This window comes from Haemaphysalis longicornis, unplaced genomic scaffold (genome assembly GCF_048455015.1).
Source record: "Haemaphysalis longicornis isolate Haplotype H1 unplaced genomic scaffold, Haemaphysalis longicornis Haplotype H1 scaffold_1, whole genome shotgun sequence".
Taxonomy (NCBI): Eukaryota; Metazoa; Arthropoda; class Arachnida; order Ixodida; family Ixodidae; genus Haemaphysalis; species Haemaphysalis longicornis.
The window spans coordinates 112,709,699-112,732,430 of record NW_027526203.1 but is presented as its reverse complement, the minus strand read 5'-3'; the positions used below and the strand labels follow the sequence as shown (position 1 = coordinate 112,732,430).

Below are 22,732 nucleotides of genomic sequence, written 5' to 3'. Positions count from 1 at the left end.
ACTACATTTGAGCCTCTAACAACAGAAATTGAGACGAACAGTGAACCATCGTCCTCTGTGACGCGACGCAAATATTCCCGTTCTGCTGTGTCACATCCAAGACTCTGCATGCTGAAGCTTCCTTATTTCGGCCCTATCCACATTAGAAAGCCAACATTTTGCTTCCATCAAAGGTAGAACTTATGGAGCATATCTCACTCATTTTTTAGTAACTTCCTTCTGGGCCAGTTGGTATTCCAGAAAGGGGTAATTACTGTAACATTATTAAAACGAAATGGCGAATTTTTAAAGCAGATATATCAATTCGCATCAATAGAAAGATTGCTGTTTAAAATTTTTACAGCCATCAGTAAATCCATGCCGCTTAAAGAATGCTGCTTGCTTCTAGTGGCGGTGACATCCATCCCTTCTTTTTTGCTCGTTGAGTCAATCTCAATTTTATTAACCCATAATGTTTTTTACACCCGCGTTTTCGCGACAAACCTATTCTATCACATTGTCCCATTCGAGAGACAGGGAAACCTGACGCGCGTACGTGCTTTAAGGAGCCCACGTACAAGAACAACACCAGTTCTTTTTCCATCTATTGACAGTGAGGTTGACACAATTTTTTATGGAAGTGACGACTTGCCAATCGCCCTGAAACGTCAAGTTAAATACACCCACAATTCCATTGCCCGTATATGGTTGGACGAAACCCGTGCCTACTGGACAAAATTCAGAGAGTAATCAAAGCTTTCAAACGTATTCATAACACACTTGGTCATTGAAAAACCATGAACGATGAGCGTTGAAGGAGACTTCCACAAACCTCTGGCGTCATTCGCAACTTCAGAAGACCTTATTGGAATTCAGAATGTCGGCAAGCACGACAAGCTACGCGGCTTTCCGTAATAAGTGCACGGCACTTAATTAGAATGCGCTTGTTTCATTGGCTGCTCACTCCATCTGGATTTCTGGTGCAACCACCAACACTAGCCTACTTACCTTTTGCCTTGTGTGTCGTTTTACATTCTTCAAGGGCAACAGGTTCATTATTTGCTCTGTAAATTGTTACGTCATTCCCTTTAAAAGTGTTGTGGCTGTGAAGAGGGTAAAGTTCTGCAGTCCGCGTGCGGTTGCTTTTTGTCCCGGAACGTGTGAGTCTCCGTGCAAATACTCCTAACAATTCTTGTACTTCTCTCCCTCTTCAAAAGTCAAAAGAGTGCAGTCTTGGTTTGTAGTTGCCAAACAGATTTGTTTTGCCTGTGCGGTACTTGATTACAGAGTGTCTACTCGTAAAACACCTTTTGCTCAGCGATGAGCATGGGCCGAGAATTTGTCTTTTTTTTTAATTTTTTGGCTAATTTTGCTGAATGGACTGAAAAAATGAAACTGGGTGTGGTCCTTTAGGATGGGATTTACACGCTCGGCTGCCAACATTGTGTCCATCACACTTGTTGTCCAGGGCTTTCTCTCTCGTTTCTTGGGCTGGGCAAGTGCAGAATTCGGCGGCGCCGCATCTACGAGCTCATTTGGGAAGGCTGTTTGAATGTTCTGTGAAAGCGTGCTTTCTTCCCTCCGCTGTGCGTGGAAGAACTTGTGGACCGGCCTCGGCTCGTGGAGGTCGTCAACACTGAGTCGGCCCCGCTGCTGCTGAACACCTGTGCTGACTCTGGCTTCGGCGCTGACTTCAGCGCTGACTCTGTACGAAACATGACCAAAATACTTAGCGCACAAAACAATGACCGTAACAGCTTTGAACGCAAGAATTCATGCAAGTATGCAACAGTATTCGCCTCACAATTTTAAACAATAAACAGTACGGCAATAGCAAAAATTACTAAAGAAACTTGGATAAAGTTTCTGCCTTGTTTTTGTACTGCTGTCACTAAACGTGTCACTTTGCATAGAAAGAAGGCAGGCAAGAAAAAAGCTGCTCGCAGGCAGCTTGACCAGCGCACATCCCCTATTTTATTTGATTTGCAAAACAGCACACCTGCACATCAAAACTAAACATATGATTGATATAGTAAATGAACCAAAAAAGACACTCGCCAAAAAAACTTCTCTACAATACTCTCCCCAAAATGTAAATCCGTATTACATTATAAAAGAAACAAACATCACTCACTTGCTCAAACAAATGAGGGCAGCAAAATAATGCTGGAATTGTCCCGATAGTCCTGTTCTCTAAGAGCATTCACAGCGCAAACAACAGTAATCATTTAGAGAAATAGTAATATCACTCATCTAGCAGGTACGTTGCCAGGAATTCGAAAACTGGCTCACAGACAACAAACTGAGATGGCATATCAGATTAGGAAAACGTTCGAGATGCATGCAAACGAGCCTACGCGCTAAACTCCCTCGTCGGTGTTTGCAGGTTGTGAAGGCAGCATTCGCTCGTGAAAGCTTGTATATCGTACGTAACGTAAGCCTATGTGTATTTTGCGTTCTATGGTTCCGGTAATTGTTCATAAACACCCTTCGAAAGCACTGCTACTGTGCTTAAAAATACGCCTTGCTTGGCACAGCGACCGCCAGCACGTCCCTCTACGTTCTCTGGACAATTGACGATACGGAAGAACGAACAAGCACATAATGTAACGGACGTAGCGATGACGTTACAAACCTTTGCAACGTTTGGTACACTGTACCTTTACAGCGCCGGTAGCAAAGTAAACATGCACCTTTAAGTGGTCGTGTGGCTATTTCACGCCAGTCGTCGATGCTGCGTCTGTGTTTTATCTTACAGGGAGTAGAAATTGTGCAGAAGTTCTCTGAGCGTACTCGTCCCGAAAACAGATAGCGCTCGACAAACCTGGTTTGACGGCATTTTAGCGGCAATTTTTTGTTATTATTTCCAGCGCATTGTGTAAACGCACCTCTAAACAACACTTTTATTGCGACTCGTTTCTGTTTTCACGCGTTTTGTTCAGTCCAAGTGAGACCGAATGCTTTGGTCCTGATTTTTCGCGCACCCAAGTGCGTCCTCAGAAAGAGAAAGTAGACTTCTGCAGGCGGTGTCACTGGACGGGGCTGCCAACCTTTCGTCACCCCGCCTAGTACAATGGTCGGCGGAAGCGCGACGGAATCTTGAAGAGGCTCCCGGCCGCCGCCGCCTTTGTTAAACGTGTGCAGGCCTGCAACGATACCGCTTTATTCGTTGAGTACGTGCGAGGTCCACCTGAAACGGATGTGCCCGCCGCTCCCGGGGAGCCCAACTCAGCGGCGCTCGTCTCCCTCCTCTCTTCTTCGATCGAAAGCTTCCCCCTGCCACTGAGTGCGTAGCAAGGAAGTGAAGCGAGTAAGGGGGGCGGGAATCGGAGTTGAAAGCCCTAAAAATTCGCCCGGCGTTTGCCAGCCTGGCGCATGGAGGAAAAGGAAGGAGGCGCGAACCATGTTTGGAAAACCACTTCTCTCGGCGTGACCCGCCTCCTCTTCCCTGTCGCCGGTGCCCACTGCCGGTTTTGCTGCCACCCTTGTTCGCGCTGCCGAGTTCCCGTCGGTCATCGTAGTGCTCGCAGCTGCTTAATAGGCGACGAATTTTTTTTCACACGCAGCTGTCACTATTTCCTGCTCTGGTTTAGTTTCACAGCTTCGCAAAAAACTGCCTTGTCACATTTGGCAATTTTGTTAGCCTGCGCAACAAAAAACGACGACTAAATAAAATGTATTTTCGAACCATGGGTCTCTCGGAAAGAAGATTCCGGTGCACAAAGTCCGTTCGCATAAACTTTGGGCGTTTTCCTGTGCGTGTGTTTCAAAGATTTCATGCTGAGCTCATACCTTGTTTGGTAGCTTGTACTCACCCTTTTAGAGTTTGAAACTGTCAAACGAGCAAGTTAAATTAACCCTAAACAAGCTCAAACGTCCTGGTCCCGGCGCATTTGTATACATACGCTTTTCTGTTCTGATAAAAACTGTTCTAAAAGAGCTCCTGTAGCGGGATGGAAGGGAAACAGAAACACCATGCCAAAAGTAGCACTTGACCACTTGCAGTAATAGTAAACATGTCGGCCGAGCATCCCACGCGGCTCGGTTTCAAGCCCAATTACAGACAAAACGATTATGTGCGACGCCGCCAAGTATGCTTTAGTTTACGCAGTTGGATCAGGCGCCAGCATTGCATTAAAAGCCCTTTAATGCACTGATAACCTTGCCTCCTCGCACAATCGAAGCTCCTATGAAGGGTAAGCAGCTTCGATTGGTGAAGGACCTTCGAAGGGTAAAGTATAACGTTCGGGGTATACTTGTTCGAAACCTTTCTTGTTCTCAGAGAGAGCGCGCAATGCTGAAATATACACGATGTGACAATACCACGCGACCTCGGAAGATGGGCCACGCACTGCTGGGTTTGTTTCCCGGCATTTAGTTTAATCGCGAACGGTGGCCAAAAAGCCAGAATTTTCTGCGCGCGTATGATTCTGGCCGCTACTTTGCCCGTGATTCAGTTTCAACAGCAGCACATTTGTCCCTCTCGGGTGTTGCTGGCTGGGACGGCATGATGTACGGGGTCGTGTAAGGGACCCAGCGCAAGAAGTAAGGAAACGAAACGAAGTTTTATTCGTCCTCTGAAATACCGGCATGCAGCGCCACCGATGAGCGCGCGAAAGGAACATACGGTCGTTAACCTTTTGTTAGGGACACTCCGTTCTTCAGGAAGAGCTGTCCATAAAAGGGGTCCTTTGTACAATAAAAACACTGCTGAAAAGTCATGGAAACAAAAAGAAAGAGACAATTAAGATTTGCTTCGAGCTTTCCATACAATTGCTTATGCATTTCGCATTTCAGTGTTCGTAGCCACCACAGGTGCGATAGAGATGGACCCTGTTGTGTTTATATTAAACATGCTGCCAAATATTCTATAAAGACGCATGCCCGGGGATCCTTTTTCCATCTTGAAAGCCGTAGGAAAACAGGTTACCCCAACCGGAAACAAGTGCAGATGATAAAAACGTGTTAAAAGCGAAATGGACACCATAGTTTATTCTTTGTATTCTCGCGCACTTCGTCATTTTTGGTACCACCTATTTTAAACGGTGCATGCGCTCTTCTACGACGGCTACGGTCTCAGCTGTGACTGGCGGGACCGTGTAATATGTGTCTGTACTTCATTCTTTGTGACCTGCTGGTGAAAAGATAGAATGGGAACAAACAATTTTCATTGACCATCCGTAGGAGGTGCGCTTCTGGCTGTCGGGTGGTTGCACTGCTGAGCACGACGTATACAGGTACACCCTGTATTAGTACACCCTACGCGAGTGCACATGTACTAGAAGATTCTTCTAGTACACTCTCACCCTACTGCGGCGGCTGTTTTTCTGGCCGAGGCAAAAAACTAGAACTCCCGTGTAGAGCGATTTCTTCACATGTTAAAGATCCCCGGGTGGCCTACGTCTACGGTGCGCCTCAAAGCCAAGGTGCGGAGGTTCGGTTGAACGACTGACGACGCCGGCACGTTTGTCACGACATCTCCCCTGCAAAACCACCCCAGAGGATTCTGCGCCACCAATTTAAAGCAGCCCTTAGAGAACGCGACAGGCAGTAGAATAGGCGGATAGTGCTGATAGCCATCGGACTTGCAGAAATCGATCCCTGCTTATTGGCGAGCTGTGAACACTGCGTTGCCACACGGCGCCGGCACGGTGTAAGCGGACGTAGTCTGCACGCCGCTCTCAAGTTTCAAGTGAAATTGACCGCGGTAGGTTGCGTTTCAGAAAAGGCAAATGGTAGCCAAGCATGCATCATGTTTCATGTTACTGCAATCACGGGGGGCGTGTAGCAGTGGGGCACGGTCTTTTTTATGGGTGAAGCCCCTTAGGGGCTGGGGTTGTTGGCATCTCCTGTCGTCGTTGGTGTAGTCGTAATCGTCGTCTCATGTAGTAAGGGTACTAAAACACCGGGACACTCGTGTACGCCTCGCGCTGGAGAGCTTCGTGCTTCAAAGGCAAGTTACAGCAAGGATGTATACCTCTGTATACCCAACGGTTTCACCTCCATTGGCAAAAACCCCAAGGCGCCAAGAATACACTTGTACACTGTATGCTTCGCCCCTCCCCAGGTTTAACGTTAGTGGAGATGGCCTGGGATTTTTTTCATTCGGGTGGAGGCTACGGAGAGCTTAAAAAATTACGCGTACATTCTGGTACGTTTGGTAAGATCGGCACCGGTACAATCGTTTCGCCCTCCAGGTCCACTGAGGACGGAAAGAAGTGTCATGAACAGCACTGCGACCTCGCGTGTAAATCGACAATGCACATAGATAATGCATCCGAGCTCGCTAAATCCACGGGGCAACTTGGTTTGCCTGTTTTATTTTGTTCTATAGGGTGACAGCCATAAGTATACAAGGGGCTATTCTATTTGTGAACGCGTCGCAGTCCAAGCGCGCATGCACGAGAATGCCTGAGGCCACCCACGCAAGGCGACACAATGGCCGGCGCAGCGGGCCTCAGCAGAGAAAGCACTGAGAAGGTTCAAAATGCATGCAAAGGGCTGCGTGATGGTTGTCGCCATGCTTGACCTACCGCACTGCGAGCTCTCGCAATTATGTGCAGATATTTCTCTAAGACCTCGATGTGCACAGTTTCGAAACAATACTTGGTCTGCAATATATTCTAAACTTCATGACCGTTCTTCCAACTCAGTGAACGCTTTCTCGGCGTTTACGCAACATAATAGGCTCATTTTGCATTGTATTGGAATCACTTCGCCAGGTGCTTCTTCATCGTTGCTTTGTTAGTAGCACAGTGCACTCCAGCATTCTCCACCTCGAACAGAGATTGGGAACACCTGCGGATGAAGTAGCGTTGGCAAATGCCAAGCAATGTTTCCACAATAGCAGCGGCTATAGTCAGGAATGCACGAGGGATGCGGTCGATCTCTAATATCAATAAGAAATTTCTCTGCAGTGCTTCTCTGATGAAACAGCTAATGCGGTGTTTCTATGAAATACAGTAACATCAGCCTTCTCGTTCTTGCGAAAAGGGTTTTCTTGAAACATTAGCCGCGTCTGACGTTGGGGCCTTCGCTCTACTCTGCTTGGAATAAGCGTCGCGAGCTTGCGTCTACGCTTCGGTTCTGCCTTTGTTAGCGCGCGAATAGCATAACCGGTAAAATGCTTCTTGATGATCATATTGATGTCAGACGTTCGAAGCGTATATGAGTTAAATCAGATGTGACGCGCCTTATAAATCGCCGCTTATAGCTGCGCCACGTGGGATTCTCCACTCATTTACGCACGGTGGATCGTCACAAGTTGGTAATCGCATTGGGTCCATTCTTCCGTGCGTCTAATCACTGACCACTATGTGTGCTTACATTTTCCCGCAGTAACTTTAAAATTCTGGGTTTGTTTCCAGGTGCGTTCTTGTCGCTGTATGCGACAAGAAACGTAGAACACGCACTCGGGCACAGTGTGCCCACACTGTCCTTCACCGCGAACACCCATGTGCGGCCCACGTAACGACACATGTCCTAAAGCTTCCGCATTGCACTATGATGAATAATTTAGGAGCCTCGATAGCCTGTCCCCTGTCGAAGTACCAATCTACACCGTCGCTCTGCGCTGACATGTCGCCTCACGTGGGCTTCCTGCGTAGCCATTTTTGAGGCCGGAATTTCTTCACTGGGCGAAAGAGCGGCGTTGCTGTCAGGTAGACAAAATGGCCGCCGCTGTTAAGATTAAGAAACGCGTACAAACTTGGTCTAATTTGTGCTTAAGGGCGCATGTGAATTATGGGGATCGAGCCTGGGTCTCCAGAGTGGGATCCGAGTGCGTTGCCGCTCCTCCACGTAACCATTTTTGCCTGCGGAGGGACTAGCCTAGGCGTGCGCCGCCAGCTTCACATCACGTGAAAGGTGAAAGTGACGGCACATGAGTAGGAGAGGTGCACATGGAACTCCGATTCTAGGGAATCTGTGCCTTTAAGTGTCGCAGTCTGCCAGTCGAAGTTACCCGCGCCCAGCGAACACGAAGTCGAAAACAACAAAGATAGGTAAGCACGACGTACGAGTAAAGAAGTATATGATAGATGTCGCCACGTGAGGCCACAATTCCTTCCCCTAAGCAGGCTTAAGTGCTCCAAGACTTTTTCTTCGTGACAGCAGCTTAACAGCCATGACACGCTCCCACTGAACTTCATAAGCTTGAAGGCACTGCGGCCAAGACCATTAGCCAGCGCTCGCGGTTTTGACGTCACGTGATAGCTCCGAAAACTGAAACTTTCTGCAGCATAAAAAACGTGTTCACCGAAACAGTCTTTTTATCTCTCAGCCTGTACTGACATTTGCATTCCTGCGTTCTTCTTTTTTTTTTCAACCACTCATTTTAAAGAGGTCGCCGACTTAGTTTCTCTGTCTTCGCCCATGGTGGCGCACCAGGTGCAGTGATGAGACAGCCGCCCCTTATCTTGAGGGTTACTTTAGCCCTGTGACAAAGCTTTGTTAGTACGTCGCGAACTGTCAGATAAGTATGAACGCGTATGACCAATGCCAGACGAAAGGTCCACATCGTGCATGATGACAGAGCATTGACACAAGGCTTGGAGGATTACCGAAAACACCTTACAACCTCAATAAATTTTGACCTTCAAACAACTGCGCCTACTTTTACGGTGTCCTTCATCAATGCACATTTGAAGTGTCAAAGCGGCTCGTTTTCTCTACCGTGTTTTAGTGCCGTGTTTTCATTTGTTTCCTTAATGCCTGCCATGGTCGTATGTTCGAAGGCGACCATTGTTTTATCGACGAGGTTACAAAAAGCTCACCTCTATATATGACTTCCTTCTTTTTTACCCCGTTTTCGATGCTTCCGGTGGGCGAGAATTTTTCTTTTTTAGGAAGATGAGGTCAAGCAGGGGACGCGAGACGTTGTATGGGCTTTCGTGTCAGACACCGAAGCAGTTCAAAGTGAATTTCTGTCCTATAATTTATCTTCACAGCCTAGGAATTAGTGCATTTCTGTTCCAAAGGAGCTGAGCATGCTTTGTGTTCCGGCACGAAAAGAACCTGCAGAGAGGAAACGACAAAAAAATCTTTTTTACGGTGCGAATCGCCAGTACGATAGGATATTGGAGGAACAAGCGTCCCACAAGAACGTGTCACATGACGTCCTTCACGCTTTCCCAAATTCTCGAGTGCCAACGTGCCGGTAATTAAAAAGTGTCAGCGTTGCGTCGGTATTTGTGTCGACTTTTCGCGCCGGCAAAGTGGGTCGCAAGGTCATTGACAGCTGTAGTCCTGCTTGGTTTCATGTGTCTAGACTATTTTTAGCTTCTTGAAGCCGCGAACTACCGACGAGGACAAAACAAAGATGTCGACACAAAGCGCTTTGTGTCGTCATCTTTCCCTCGTCCTCGTCGGTAGTTCGCGCTTTCATGAAAAAAAATATTATATCAAGTTGCCCAAGCAACCACGCTTGCAATTTTCATACCTATACTCCTTGTATATTTTATTGCCCTGTTTTGACTGGGCACAGACTTAGTTTTCCTCCGTGACTGCAGTGCCATTGGCACTACCACACTGACGTAATAGGGCGTGTGGAAAATAAATGATGATAACTAAACACACGGCGACAATTGATGACTGACGCGAGTTGTCACCTGATTGTGTGGTGGTAGGCCGCAGTCACATTCTGGGTGTTGTCACGTCTAAAGCACCCAGGTGGGCTCAGGAGTGCGAGCTGTCCTGCTGCTTTAATCTCGCAGCTTGCTTGCAGCTTGCTTGCCTGTAATTGCACTTTTTCAGAACCCAAGGTTTGAAAGGAAAATAAAATGCAATCACAGTTTGTTTCCAGTCAGCCAGCCGTTCGAGTGCCAACCTTCGGTGCAGCCCGAAGCCAGCAGTTATGGTCTGCGCTCAAGTCCCTCGGGCCACTCGAGCGCGTTGACCGGATGATGGGCGTGTCGCCGCGATGCGAAGTGTCAGCCGCACGTCCCGACGACGTCTCAGCGCTCTCAAAAGGGTCCCACGTCTGAGCTTGACGCGGCGTTGACAGCGGAGGACGCCCAGTCCGCAGTTACACGACTCAATGCGGGGAGAGCAGACACTTCTGGATTCTTTTATTGTCGGGAAAAGGAAGAAAAACCCTCGAGTCAAGTCGTCGCCGTCACTGCCCCATCGCGTGTTTGCAATGGCCGCGAAGAAATAGCCATCGACTTCTGCAGAGTGGATTGATCCAAATGTGTTCGAAAACGCTAACATTTGTGCATCGTTTTTTCTTCTTTACTGTCCGTATTGCGGAAATCCTGAGAATCCCCGCCCATTCCCCTTGCTCCCTTTCAATTGCGGCCGCGCAGTACACAAATAGGCGCGCGTGCTCAAATGGCCATAAAGACTTCTCTGGCCAACAATATCTGCAAAGGATTAACCATCTTCCTATGCTCTCTCCCGCCCTTTTCAATAGGGAGGGGGAGATCGCGGTGGGGGGACGTCACAGAAGCGGCAGCAGGGAGGTTCTCCCCAAAGAGAGAATAAACTAGCCGAGGGCCCGCACTCGTTTCCACAGCGTGCCGCGCTTTCTTGTACTCCGCATTCGTCCTCTCGACTTCTTCCCGCGCGCGCTTTGTGCTCCCACGGAGTTCGGACAAGTGGCGGAACGGACAGACTCAAGTTGACGTCGACTGTCGCGCGGTCGCGCTGACAAGAGGCCCTCCTTTGTCCCGAATGTTTTTCGCTTCCGGGGGTATAAATAAGGACGCGCGTGATATGCCGCGTTGTTACACACCCGGCTCTCTTCGCAGGTTTGACGAGACGTCAGAATGCTTCTTTTTTCCTATCATAAGCTGGGGTTAGAGCGCAGAGTTGTGTATTTGGCAGACGGGAGGTTGTCGGAGCTTTCACTGAACTACGGCCGCAGAGTTAAACACATAAGCTGAGCGGATAAAGTTGTCGTTTTCTTCTTATGAGTAGAAAAGGTTCAGAATTCGGTCTTTGCCTGGGGGCATTGTACTTGTTGGCCCCGGCTATGGTGTTTCTAGGGTTGGATTTCCTACGGTCAATTCGCCGATGAAATTGTAAATGTCATTTGTGTATCAGTTTTATGACGAGCCGGGTGCGGGAGGGTAAAGAACAACAGTTTATTGCGCGTCGGTTATTTATACAGATAGCGGGAGAGGGGGCAAGTGCTCTCCAGATGCACATGCGTATCTATAACCGCTACGATCACTTTCCGCGCATGCAAGGTACATCGCATACGATACATATTTCATCTTTCAAAACAAACAAAGAATGTAAACTAAAAAACAGCAGCAGCTTAGCTTAAAGGGACACTGAAGTGAATTTGTCAAGCTCCCGTTTTTGCTTGCACTGCGTAGACTGGCTCAAATTAGCACACTTTTGATCGTTTATCCGGTTGACAAATCGGTAATTATTTTACAAAGCGCGAAAGAAGAAAAACTACCATGCGCGGTTGGCGGCGGCCGCACCAACTAAGGCTGTGACGTTGAGAGGAGGGGCGCCGTGATTGGACGATGCCCAAGGCTAGCAATCACACAAGTTTCGGTTTCGGTTCTGTAAAACATAACCAATGGCTTTGTTGGATGGGCATTCTCAATATCTCAGTAATCATCGTACCGCGCTTCTGCCATGTTGTCGGCTGTAAAATGCACAAGATAAGCCTCCCAGGACGGCTTGTAGTCGTAGCATTCACTAGCCGAGACCTACGCAGTGCATGAAAGCCCTCCGCGTACCCGCAGACGCCCAAATGTCATGCGCTTTTCCCCCATATTTGGAGCTTGCCTCCCTCATGCCTGTATCGTAAAAAGCGTGTTCGCACCAGGCCAAGGGTCTGTTCATTCAGGCCTGTGCCCACTGCCTGCAAGCAGTCGGTGCTTATGGCAACAGCACGCCAACGAGAACTCGCTAGCGCGCCAGTGCCAGCCTGCGCGCGTTTTGTGAACTAGTTCGTGTAGCCATGAACGTTGCGGCCCAAAAAAAGGTGAACTCAATATAGAAAACATCGGCGGAAAACAAAAAAGTTAACTTACAAAAAAAAAAAGCACGTACCCGCGGGTATTCGAACCCGTGACTCGCAAAACATTTGCGGTGAAATCCCAGCGCCCCAGACCGCTAGGCCACGAAGCGGGACGCGAATGCGTTGCTAATATAGGGTATATATTGTACAACCGGTTTACACTTTTATTTAATTTTGGCATTTCAAGCCGCTTAGGTGACTATTTGTTGTACTGCGATCGTGCAGTAAGCGTCGCCCGAGTTTCCACAGTAGCTCACGTCTAGCAATTGCATTTCGTAGACGGAAAAGCGTTCGCAGATGCGTAATCGTGCTGCTGACCGCTGTGCTTGTTCGCCCAGCGCAAAAAAGTGCTTCCCGCGCCCTAGTTTTACGCTGTACGGTAAAAATATCAGTTGATTTTATTTGCTTAGTACCTATATTGACTTCGCTGACTCTTCTCCCGCCTTCAAGAGGCCTTATATTTTCCTACTGGCGTACCAGTCAGCGAAGCGTCGCATGTGCAGCGCTTGTGTGAAGCGACCTTGACTTGGAGCTAGATACAGTGTACAAACAAACCAAGTAAAGAAAGGCACATTCTTCCATTCACAAACGTGTCCTGGCTTCGTTTCAACTAAGCGAACGAATTGCGACCAAGCAATTTTTTTTTTAACCTCCTTGATTGCGACGACCCGCCGGCGGCCGGCGGACGAAACGCTGGGCCGACTGACTCTGTCGGCCGGGGAGCCGTGCAGTAGCGCAGCCGTGGCGCAGCCAATTGCCAGCTCATCCCCTCCTGACGTCACACGAAAACGCCACAGAAAATGGGCGAGCGTAAAGAGAGGAGGACAGCGTTTTCGAATTAGTTTTTCTACTAAATAAAATCGCGTAAACGCGCCTAGAGTGGTCGGAACATGGCCTGGGGACTCCGGACTACAATTTGCGCTAGTAATCCCGCAATGTTTACATGTCACTTCAGTGTCCCTTTAAGCAATCTGCTCAAAGTTTCTGTCGTATACTAAGCGTCGCGGAGGCCCCCGTTGTCTCTGTGGTCTTAATACCGGTGCACTGGATATTCTATTTTCTCTTGACACGACAACCGGGTACTCTTGCACCGTTACGCTTTCTTCGGATGGGTCATCGCTGTCGCCATGAGTGTCGTCTGCTCGTTCACGCCTATATGCTTCGTTCGTCCGCATCAAGTGGCTTCGATTTCGACGCAGACGCTTTCCTTCTTCCGTGATGATGTCGTAGGACCTTGGCTCCGCAAGTCGTTGTAGCACTCGTGCTTTTGTAACCCAAAAATGCTTTTTGACGCGCACCACGTGCCCTTCGCTTAGCGGTCGTAGTGTTTGCCTGTTGTCGCTTGTCTGCCGATGCTTGGGGATGTTTACTGCGGGACCACCTTGGAAGTCTGGGAGAGTCGTTCGTATACCTTTCTTCCCTGCAGGATCTCTGCTGGCGACGCTCCTCCTTCCAGTGGGGTTGTCCTGTAAGCGAACAAGCCAAGCCAGAATTCTTGCTTACTTTCAGCAGTTTTCTTCAATATGCGTTTAACCACTTGCACCCCCTTTTCGGCTAGGCCATTCGATTGGGGATATCGAGGACTAGATGTTGTGTGCCGGAAGTTGTATTCTCGAGCAAAGGCTTGAAATTGGTTGCTCGAGAAGGGTGGGCCATTGTTCGAACATACCTCCATAGGTATGCCGTACCTTGCGAAGATGGCGCTCGTGGCATCGATAACGGTGCTCGCCGATGCATCCTTGAGTAGTTTCACTTCTGGGAAGTTGGAGAGAGAATCATATATGCATAAATAAGGCTTGCCACCTTAATGAAAAATATCAATGCCTACTCGGCACCACGCTTGATCAGGCACTGTGGGCATTAGCAGCGGCTCACGTGGCTGACTGTACGCGTACTTTCTGCACACTTCGCAATTTTGCACGAAAGTTTCAATGTCGATATTCATTCCAGGCCAGAAAAGAGTTTCCCTCGCTCTTGCCTTGCATTTGTCTATACCCAAATGCCCCTGGTGAATTTTTTCTAGCATTTCCCGCTTCATGCTGGCTGGTATCACAATCTTGCAGCCCTTTAGCAGTATGCCTTGTACTTGCGAGAGCTCCGAGTTAGCCGGTTTCAGCTGGCCTTCGACCTTTCCGCCTTCGGTGACCATTTTGAGAACCTTATTCAGGTATTCATCCTTTCTGGTTTCTGTCGCCAATCGTTTCAGGGTTTCTTGACTGACGCGATACGAAAGCACACTCACGGCATGGACTTCAACGTCTTCGCTGTCGATGTAGTCTTTCCCGCCGTTGATAGAAGACCGGGACAGCATATCGGCCAGGAAAAGGTGCTTCCCTGGAACAAATACAATCGTAGTGTCGTAACGAAGCAATCGCAAGAAGAACCTTTGCAGCCTTGGTGGCATGTCACCAATTGGTTTCTGGGATATTGCAAGAAACGGCCAGTGGTCAGGCTCTACGACGATCTTACGACCATATGTGAAATGATTAAATCTTTCCAATCCATACATAATAGCCATCGCTTCCTTTTCAATTTGCGAATATCTCTGCTGGGTCTCGGTGAGCGCTTTAGTAGCGTACGCAACCGGCTTCCAAGTGTTGTCTTGATACTGTAGTAACGCAGCACCCAATCCGTTTTGTGAAGCATCACGCGATATTTTTGTGTCCTTCATCGGATCGAAGAGTGCTAGTAGCGGCTAGTTGGTTATGCTGTCGCATAGCTGCTCCCATTATTAGGCATGGTTCGCCATCCACTCAGATTCAGTGTCCTGCTTCAGCAGATTTCGCAGTAACTGTGTTTTCTGCGCTAGAGCGGGCAAAACTTGTTGAAGTAATTTACCACGCCAAGCATCCGCTGCACTGCTTGCTTGCCTTTCGGCTCTGGCAGTTGCATCATACATTGTATGAGGGAGGGGCTTGGCCTTACGCCTTCACTGCTGATTACATCCCCCAAGAACTCAATCTTATAGACGCCGATCGTGCACTTCGCTTCATTGAAAGTTAGCCCGGCGCGTTCAGCCGCTTCTATAGGGCGGACCTGAGCCGTTTATCGTGTTCTTCTCTCGATCTGCCCAAGATAAGTATGTCGTTGACACCGGGCTGATCTTCGAAGATTTAGTTTAGAATCTTTTGAAACACCTCTGATGCCGAGGAAATGTCGAACGGTAACCGCAAAAAGCGGTATCGCCCGAACGGTGTTGCAAAGGTGCAAATTCTAGAAGTTTCGTCGTCCAGGGGTATTTGGTGGAAGCAAGCATTTGCATCGAGGCGTGTAAAAACGGTTGCTTCAGCTAGTTCGGCCTCGATGTCTTCGCGCGTAGGCATCTGAATGTGCTCCCTTTAGATGCATTCATTGATTTTTCTTGGGTCCATGCATTTTTCTTGGATCCAACAGGGCTTACCCAATCGGTGGGTTCCGTAACTTTGACGATGATGCCTCCCTGTTCCATGCGTTGCAGCTCCTCCCGTAGTGGCCTCTGCAGGGCTAGAGGAACACGTCTCGCGTTTCCGACGACCGGAACGGCACCATCCCGGAGAACCATGTGGTACGGACGCTGGACGCAGCCCGTACCACTGAAGAGATGACGAAATTTCTCCACCACGTGCTCTGACAAGCCCTCCGCAATGCTGTGCACTTTCCGAGAGAAAAGCTTGAGGTGCTCGCATGCTTGCAGTCCGAGTATTGCTTGTCTTTTCCTAACGATGAAAAATTGCAGGATAGCGGTGCGACTGTTGACTTCTACCTTTGCTGTTATGGTGCCAAAGTGTTCGATTTCGCTCCCGCGGAAGGACCGCAAGTTTGCACGACTGTGCGTTAGTGGTGGTTTTGGCTGCATTTTGTTGAAGATACCGAAGGGAAGGATGTTAGCTTGCGATCCTGTATCGATTTTCAGTCGTACCGACGAGTTTCCCACTTTTGCTTACTCAACCCAGTCGCGCTCGCCCACCTTGCTCTTGACAGCTACATCCAATATGTCAAATTCTTCTGCGACAGTGAGCTACTGACCCGATTATCGGATTTACAGCAGACAGCAAAGTGGTTTTTTCGCTGACTTTTGCGACAGGTGCGCCCAAATGCCGGACAGCTTTGCGGTGCGTGCCGCCGGCGGCATCCTTGACAGCTGTAGTTTGGCTGTTCCAGGTGAGGGACTGAGCTGGTCTTCCGGATCGGGTCAACTTGTTTGTGGTCTCGCTCCCATTCTTCTTTTTGTGCCGCTGTTGCTTCGGCTGCCTTGAAAATTTGTTCGGCTTTCGCAAGAGTCAGTTGGTTATCTCGTAATAACTTTTCCCTGACTTTTTCATCATTCGTACCAAAAACAATGTGGTCTCTAATCATAGATTCAAGTAGCCCGCCAAAGTTACATAGCCGTGCTTGTGTCTTCAAGTCACGCAAAAAATGCTCGAACTCTTCACCCTGCTCCTGCACCCGCTTCCTGAATAAGCACCGTTCGTGAATTTCGTTGCTTTGGTTCTTGAAGTACTCTTCGAATTTTTTCAGCACCGTCGCGTAGTCGGTATCACACTACCCTTCAGCAAAAGAGAAAGTGTTAAATACCTCAATCGCTTCGTCACCTGCGGCTGTACAGTAGCGCTGTCTTCGTTGCCTCTGGCCGTGTCGTCGGGGCTGTCTCTGTGGCCGTCAAGAATTGCTGGAACTTCTGCTTGAACGGCTGCCATTTCTTTCCTACGTCCCGTTTAAGGCGTAGTGCACCTGGCGGCCGCAGCGAATTCATTCTGGGGTTTATGTCGCCGGTTTTAGCGTTCCAAGATGTAGGCGTTAACGCAGGCCACTTCTGACACCATGTATCAGTTTCATGACGAGCCGGGTGCAGGAGGGAAAAGAACAACACTTTATTGCGCGTCGGTTATTTATAGAGATAGCGGGAGAGGGGGCAAGTGCTCTCCAGATGCACATGTGTATCTATAACCGCTACAATCACTTCCCGCGCATGCAAGGTACATCGCATACGATGCAATTTGCAAACCTTCTGGTCACGAAATTCTGACCTTGTAGTGGTCAGTAAAAGTAGAAGGAAGTAGTAGAATTTATCTTGAGAAATGAATATCAATGTTTTAGAGGAGAGGTGAATGATTTGACTGAAGACCAATAGGTCTAAAGATGTACTGGCCCACACCATGACGATTTCCGTCTAGGCCGAAAACTTCGCATGAGTCCTCACGTCTTTCGGCATCATGTGCGTTTTTATTCTTTTTATTTAGGGGAGGGGGGGGGTGCTGGGGAGGCTCTCTAACGCCATGTACATATACCTATGTTTTCTTCTTTCACGTTTCCGTTCCCTCTTATTAGCTGTGGGGCGTGCTGGTGAATTTTGATTATTATGCCTACAGTTCGTCTGTGAATCACATTTTGTTCCTTATTGGTTTTTTATTGATGTTCTCTTTCAGTTACAAAAGGTTCCTGATTTTGGAGAGGCCGATGGCACCACCTCACAGCCCTCTTCAGTATAGTAGCCAATAAATCTATGCGTCGTTTGCACGTCTCTACAGGGCTCTCATGTCGTCCCATGTAGGTAATCTCTGGGGGCCCTCACTCTAGTTATACACAATTACTTGATCGCCTGTCAAGTGGGACAACAAGTTTATTTCCAATACAAGTTTATTTCCAAGCGCACGCCGGCTCACGCTAGAAGGGTAGCTGAAGCCATGGTAACTCGGCCACGAGGAACTACCATGCAGTAGCTTGAGTGACCTCTATACGTGTCGAAACATGACGAATTCAATGTTTCTGACACTCGTGGTATCTTTGAAACCAGGCTGGGAAAAAATGTACTTTCTGCATGCACGTTCCCGCTATTGACAGATGTTCCAGTCAGACAGAAAGTGTCAGCTGTCAGTCGCTACATCCCTCTGCCCATTTGGGATGTTCTATGGTTACCCTAAACGGTGCGGTATATTCATCAATGTATCTACGCAAGAAGAGACCGCGCAGTAATTAAATCAAATGGTGACTGTTTTCCTTCTGTACGGGAAGAGAAGCGAACAGGGGAAAAACAGCCACCAGTGCTGTTTCATATAGAGCTTCAATACTGATACTGGTGTCATGGGATGCCATCCAGTTCACAGGCTCTGAACAATGGCTCTTCCACGTATGCCTACGTCGTTGGTGACGGAACTGTTGCTCACCCGGATACGCGTCAACGCTGTGGCACTCGGCGAGCTGTTCGTCGGTGCGTGCGCCACGTGCTTGCCGAACTAGCGAGAGGGATGGCGCCCGCGGGGTGCCCAGAAGACCAAAACAGTGTTCCGTACACCTCACAGATTTGTGACGCGCCCACATCATCTGTCAGCGTCATCTCTAATGAGTTCTTATGATAGCTTTTGACATCCTTCCTGTCCTTTTTTTGGCATCCGTCCATTATATTCCAGCGTGTGCCGTACACAACGGCACTGAAATTTCACCTCGGCCTAATGTATGAAGGAAAGTGTGACATCCACCTGAATGCAGCCATATACAAAGGAAGGCTATACAGCTTTCTCAGAAATCTCGCAGTTGAAGAAAAATTCGTCCTGATCCAGGATTCGAACCCGGGACGACCGCTTAACCGGAGCAGTCGCTCTACCAACTGAGCTAACCAGGAGGCTAGCAGTTTGTAGCGCGAGAGCGAATTGATCAACAGCTCGAAGTGAGGGACAGGTGTGAATCGACCAGATTTAGGGAAAATCCCCAAGGTGGAGTAAGTGTCTATGAAGGAAAGTGTAACATCCACCTGAACGCAGGCGGTAATGGCCATACAGCAGCCATACGGCTACGGCTACGAATTTTTCTTCAACTGCGAGGTTTCTGAGAAACCTGTATAGCTTTCCTTTGTAGCAGTATGGCTGCATTCAGGTGGATGTCACACTTTTCTTCATAGAAACTTACTCCACCTTGGGGATTTTCCCTAAATCTGGTCGATTAACATCGGCCTAATGTATTTTCAGCGTACAGCACGCACCACCAAATAAACTGGGACATGACTTATATTCCTGTGAAAGGCGTTGTTGATGAGTTAAAAGCATTTGAAATAGCTGCGTAACAGTCGACACTGCACCTGGCGGCGGATCGCACAAACATTACGGCGTGCACTTCTCCCATGGTGGCCGCGCGAGGGAAGCTTTTGCGCGCATGTTTTCTTCCCAGCTGCTTGCCGACCAGCCGCTCTCTCGCCGTCTGCAGCATCACTGCGGATTGGCTGTAATGAACGCGGTTATTCCAATTTTGATATCAATATAGTCGATTTTCACCAGTCGTTTGCGGCGTACATACGCGCATTTCAGCTGTCCCTTTTTGTATCTTGCCGTCTTTTAAGACTGCCTATGCCGAAATAAAACTCTGAAGAGGTCAAAATTGTAAGCGTAGTTCGTCTTTTAAAGTCACTTAATTGTAAGGGCATGGAAGCTGGAAGCGTAGTCTGAGAGCTCTGATTGATGTTGAACATTACGTCACACCAATATTGTTGTAAGGTTGTAGCGGAATAATTAACCGTTACCATGAACCTATGCAGCGAATCCAGCGATAAATTATTCGGTTACGCGCATCCAATTACCGGCTGATTCGCTGAATGAATCAAAAACCCTACCGCTGCACAAATTTGAACCACCTTTTTTTATTCGATTAATAACAGGAATATACGTCATGCACACTGAGAGAAGCGACATTCAAGCTCTGTTCGTGTTTTAAGAAGCTCAACTCCAACGTGCTCCGTTAGGTCACATGGAGAACGATCATGCTCGCTGGTATGCATTTCTGTTGCCTCATTTTTCGGACCATTCTCACCCACGCAAAATTTCCCGGGGAGTTTTATGTGCTGAGTCTCGTGCAATGCAATAACAAGCCTTCTTTGCATAAAAGTACGTAGTTAAGTGAAGAACCAAAACCTCTCAGTTCAACACCGAAAAATAACACAAATTTCTCGGTTCACTGGGTGGGCTGTACATAAGCTTCCCATGTTTTCTTGTCTTGTATTCAAGGGCGTCATAAAAATTTAATGGTTCGCGGTCATGTCGTGATCAGGGCAGACGTCGAAGCCCCATAAACATGGTCCACCATGCTAGTGCAAGAGAAATATTTACATACAGTCGTTATGGAGTCGGTGGTCTGGTCCATGACCCTTCCTTCACAACGAACCCAGAAACTGTCAACGTGCATTTGTACCCCTTTCCCGCCTCCGTACGCCATTCCGCATTGTCATCGAAGAAAGCTTCGAATCCTGATTGATTGATTGTGGGGTTTAACGCGCCGACGCAACGCAGGCGATGAGGCGCGCCGTAGTGGAGGGCTCCGGATTAATTTTGACCACCTGGGGATCTTTAACGTGCGCCGAAATCTCGTGCACACGGGCGTTTTTGCTTTTCGCCTCCATCAGAAAAGCGGCCGCCGCGGCCGGGAATCGAACCCGCGACCTCGTGCTCAGCAGCGCAACGCCTTAGCCACTGAGCCACCGCGGCGGGTTAGCTTCGAATTCTGTTAACTATAAAATTTTATCTTTAAAAACTTTATAGCTTAGTGTAATTATCTACCGGGAGTGAATTTTTGTAGGCATTCCCAGTGCTGCACTTGTAGTTTTCTTACCCTGTTTGCTCGAACTTTTTGGCGCGAACATATTTTCTCAGTGAACCCTTTAATATGTGTATTGTATCTGCACTCAGTCGAGCCTGAAATAAAAGGGGCGACAATATGAATCAATTATTGACCGCGTTTTTGCAGTTTACCTTTGAAAGGAAGGGATGGATAATTTGCTCATATTTACTTCACTCTGCTGTTGTTGGGCCTGCCCTTAGTCACAGCTGCAACAGTGACCGTACAGCAATCTGATTGTGGGGATCTGGGTACCGCTGTGGATATAGGTTGTCGGAGTTAGGTTTTTTTCGCATTCGCAGAGAACCCTGGAGATGGAGATGGGGGAACGGTGCAGTGTGAGCTGCAATGTACGGGGGTACGGATGGGATGCTTTCGGCGCCGTTCCCGTGGCGCTGCTCCAGCTCTTTCTTATGCGGCTTTTTTTCAGCCCTACGTGGCGTCTTGGGATCATCGCTTTTTGACGGCTGCTCCTGGAGTGGCCATACATGGCGGCCATACAAGCCTTGCTTGGCTTGGTTTTCGTCGGCGCCATTTCTTTGTGCCGTGTGGACCTTGTTTCCCACGTGGTGCAGGCTGCTGTTACTGTACTGGGGTTTCCAGCACTTCTGATGCCCGGATGACGAACTTTGCAAGCTCCGACGGTGTGTACTAAGTCAAGCTGCTGTCGGGTCAAGGAGAGGGGAGGGGGGGGGGGTATAACGGCTGAGGTGAGCATGCGGTTGTGATGAGGTGAGGTGCAGAAAGATGACCTAAGTTTGAGGTGAGGTCAAAGTTCGCGAGGTCGTTTTCGCACCTCTGGTTGCCACAACGTTCCGTATTCTCACCGAGTGCTGGCGAAAGCGGCATCGAACAGGAATTTTTTCGCCTCTCCGCATGCTTACATTGCCAAAATCGCGGTTAGTGTCAGAAACCGGGCCAGCAATGGCCAAAAAACATTAAAGGAACTTTCCCGAAGGCCGAATTCCAGAGCTAATGTGGTCGCAGTGGCTTCGTGGGTTCTGGTCCTGTATTCTGCAAGTGTACACGGCAGGGTTGCACCTTTCTCGGGGCCGAGCCCGGTACGTACGCGTGCAGGAGGCTCCGTAACGAGCACAAACATAAGTTTTAGTTACGTAATTAGATCTTTGTATCCTCCACGCGCCTTCCTGAAACCGTTACCTTTCTTCGTGCACATCCTGAAAGCCGAAACTAAATCTGTGGTGAAAAAATCAAAACACAGTAACACTGCTCCTCCTCGGAGGGGGCGGAGTTCCTTATGCACGTACAGTTGAACATGCATTTTTTTAGCCAGGCCTATATCTTTCACACTTAACGATAAACATCACCTGAAACAGGAAAGAAAGGAAAGGGCAACCACGCTGACCTTCTTGCTCAGGGCGGCCATGTCAATAGTACTGATGGTGAATGATAAAACGCGGATCAAACACGGGCCGCTGGATTACTGGCCGCGGTGACCTCCAAAAACTGCGCACACAAACAAGCACTCGAGCGAAAGTAAAAACTCCGTAAGCGATACACTGCAACTGTATTTAACTGGCTGTAGCACAGGATATGAATAAAACTATTTTCGTGCACGTAAGCGCAAACAAAAACAGCGCGTCACGACAGTACTAAGTCCTCATCTGCGTGTTGCCCTGGAAAAAATAAAATAAAAGGCACCTCTTTCAGCAGTGCACTGTTGCAGGTGACACCTAATTGCACCCGCCGCGGTGGCTCAGTGGCTAAGGCGTTGCGCTGCTGAGCACGACGTCGCGGGTTCGATTCCCGGCCGCGGCGGCCGCTTTTCTGATGGAGGCGAAAAGCAAAAACGCCCGCGTGTACGAGATTTCGGCGCACGTTAAAGATCCCCAGGTGGTAAAAATTAATCCGGAGTCCTCTACTACGGCGCGCCTCATCGCCTGCGTTGCGTCGGCGCGTCAAACCCTACAATCAAAATCAGACACCTAATTTCGACCAGACGACCATCTTCTTTGTAGCGCCGATAAGTAGATACACTTCGCCTACTTTGTCTGCATTCCAACGTCTTTCAAGAACTACATTGTTGTAGCGATAATCTCGTGATCCCCGACTATTGTAAACTGTTAACTGGGCTATCCTTTCTTTGTAGCCTTTGTGTAGATCTCGCGCTCATTCTGTCCAGTTTTGGTGTTGCGACTTGTGGTACCATGCGAGAACAGCCTCGATGAACGCAAT

At 48.6% G+C, this 22,732-nt stretch overlaps 1 protein-coding gene across 1 annotated transcript in view; it reads right to left on the bottom strand.

Moving 5' to 3' along the window:
• Positions 1 to 378: 378 nt before the first annotated feature.
• LOC144179294 (uncharacterized) overlaps positions 379 to 22,732 on the bottom strand; it is a 262,947-nt gene continuing 240,593 nt past the window's right edge. The window contains exon 4 of the mRNA XM_077707602.1: positions 379 to 1,684. Coding sequence (XP_077563728.1) covers positions 1,673 to 1,684 — 12 coding nt within the window. The 3' untranslated portion in view covers positions 379 to 1,672. The remainder of the gene's footprint in view (positions 1,685 to 22,732) is intronic.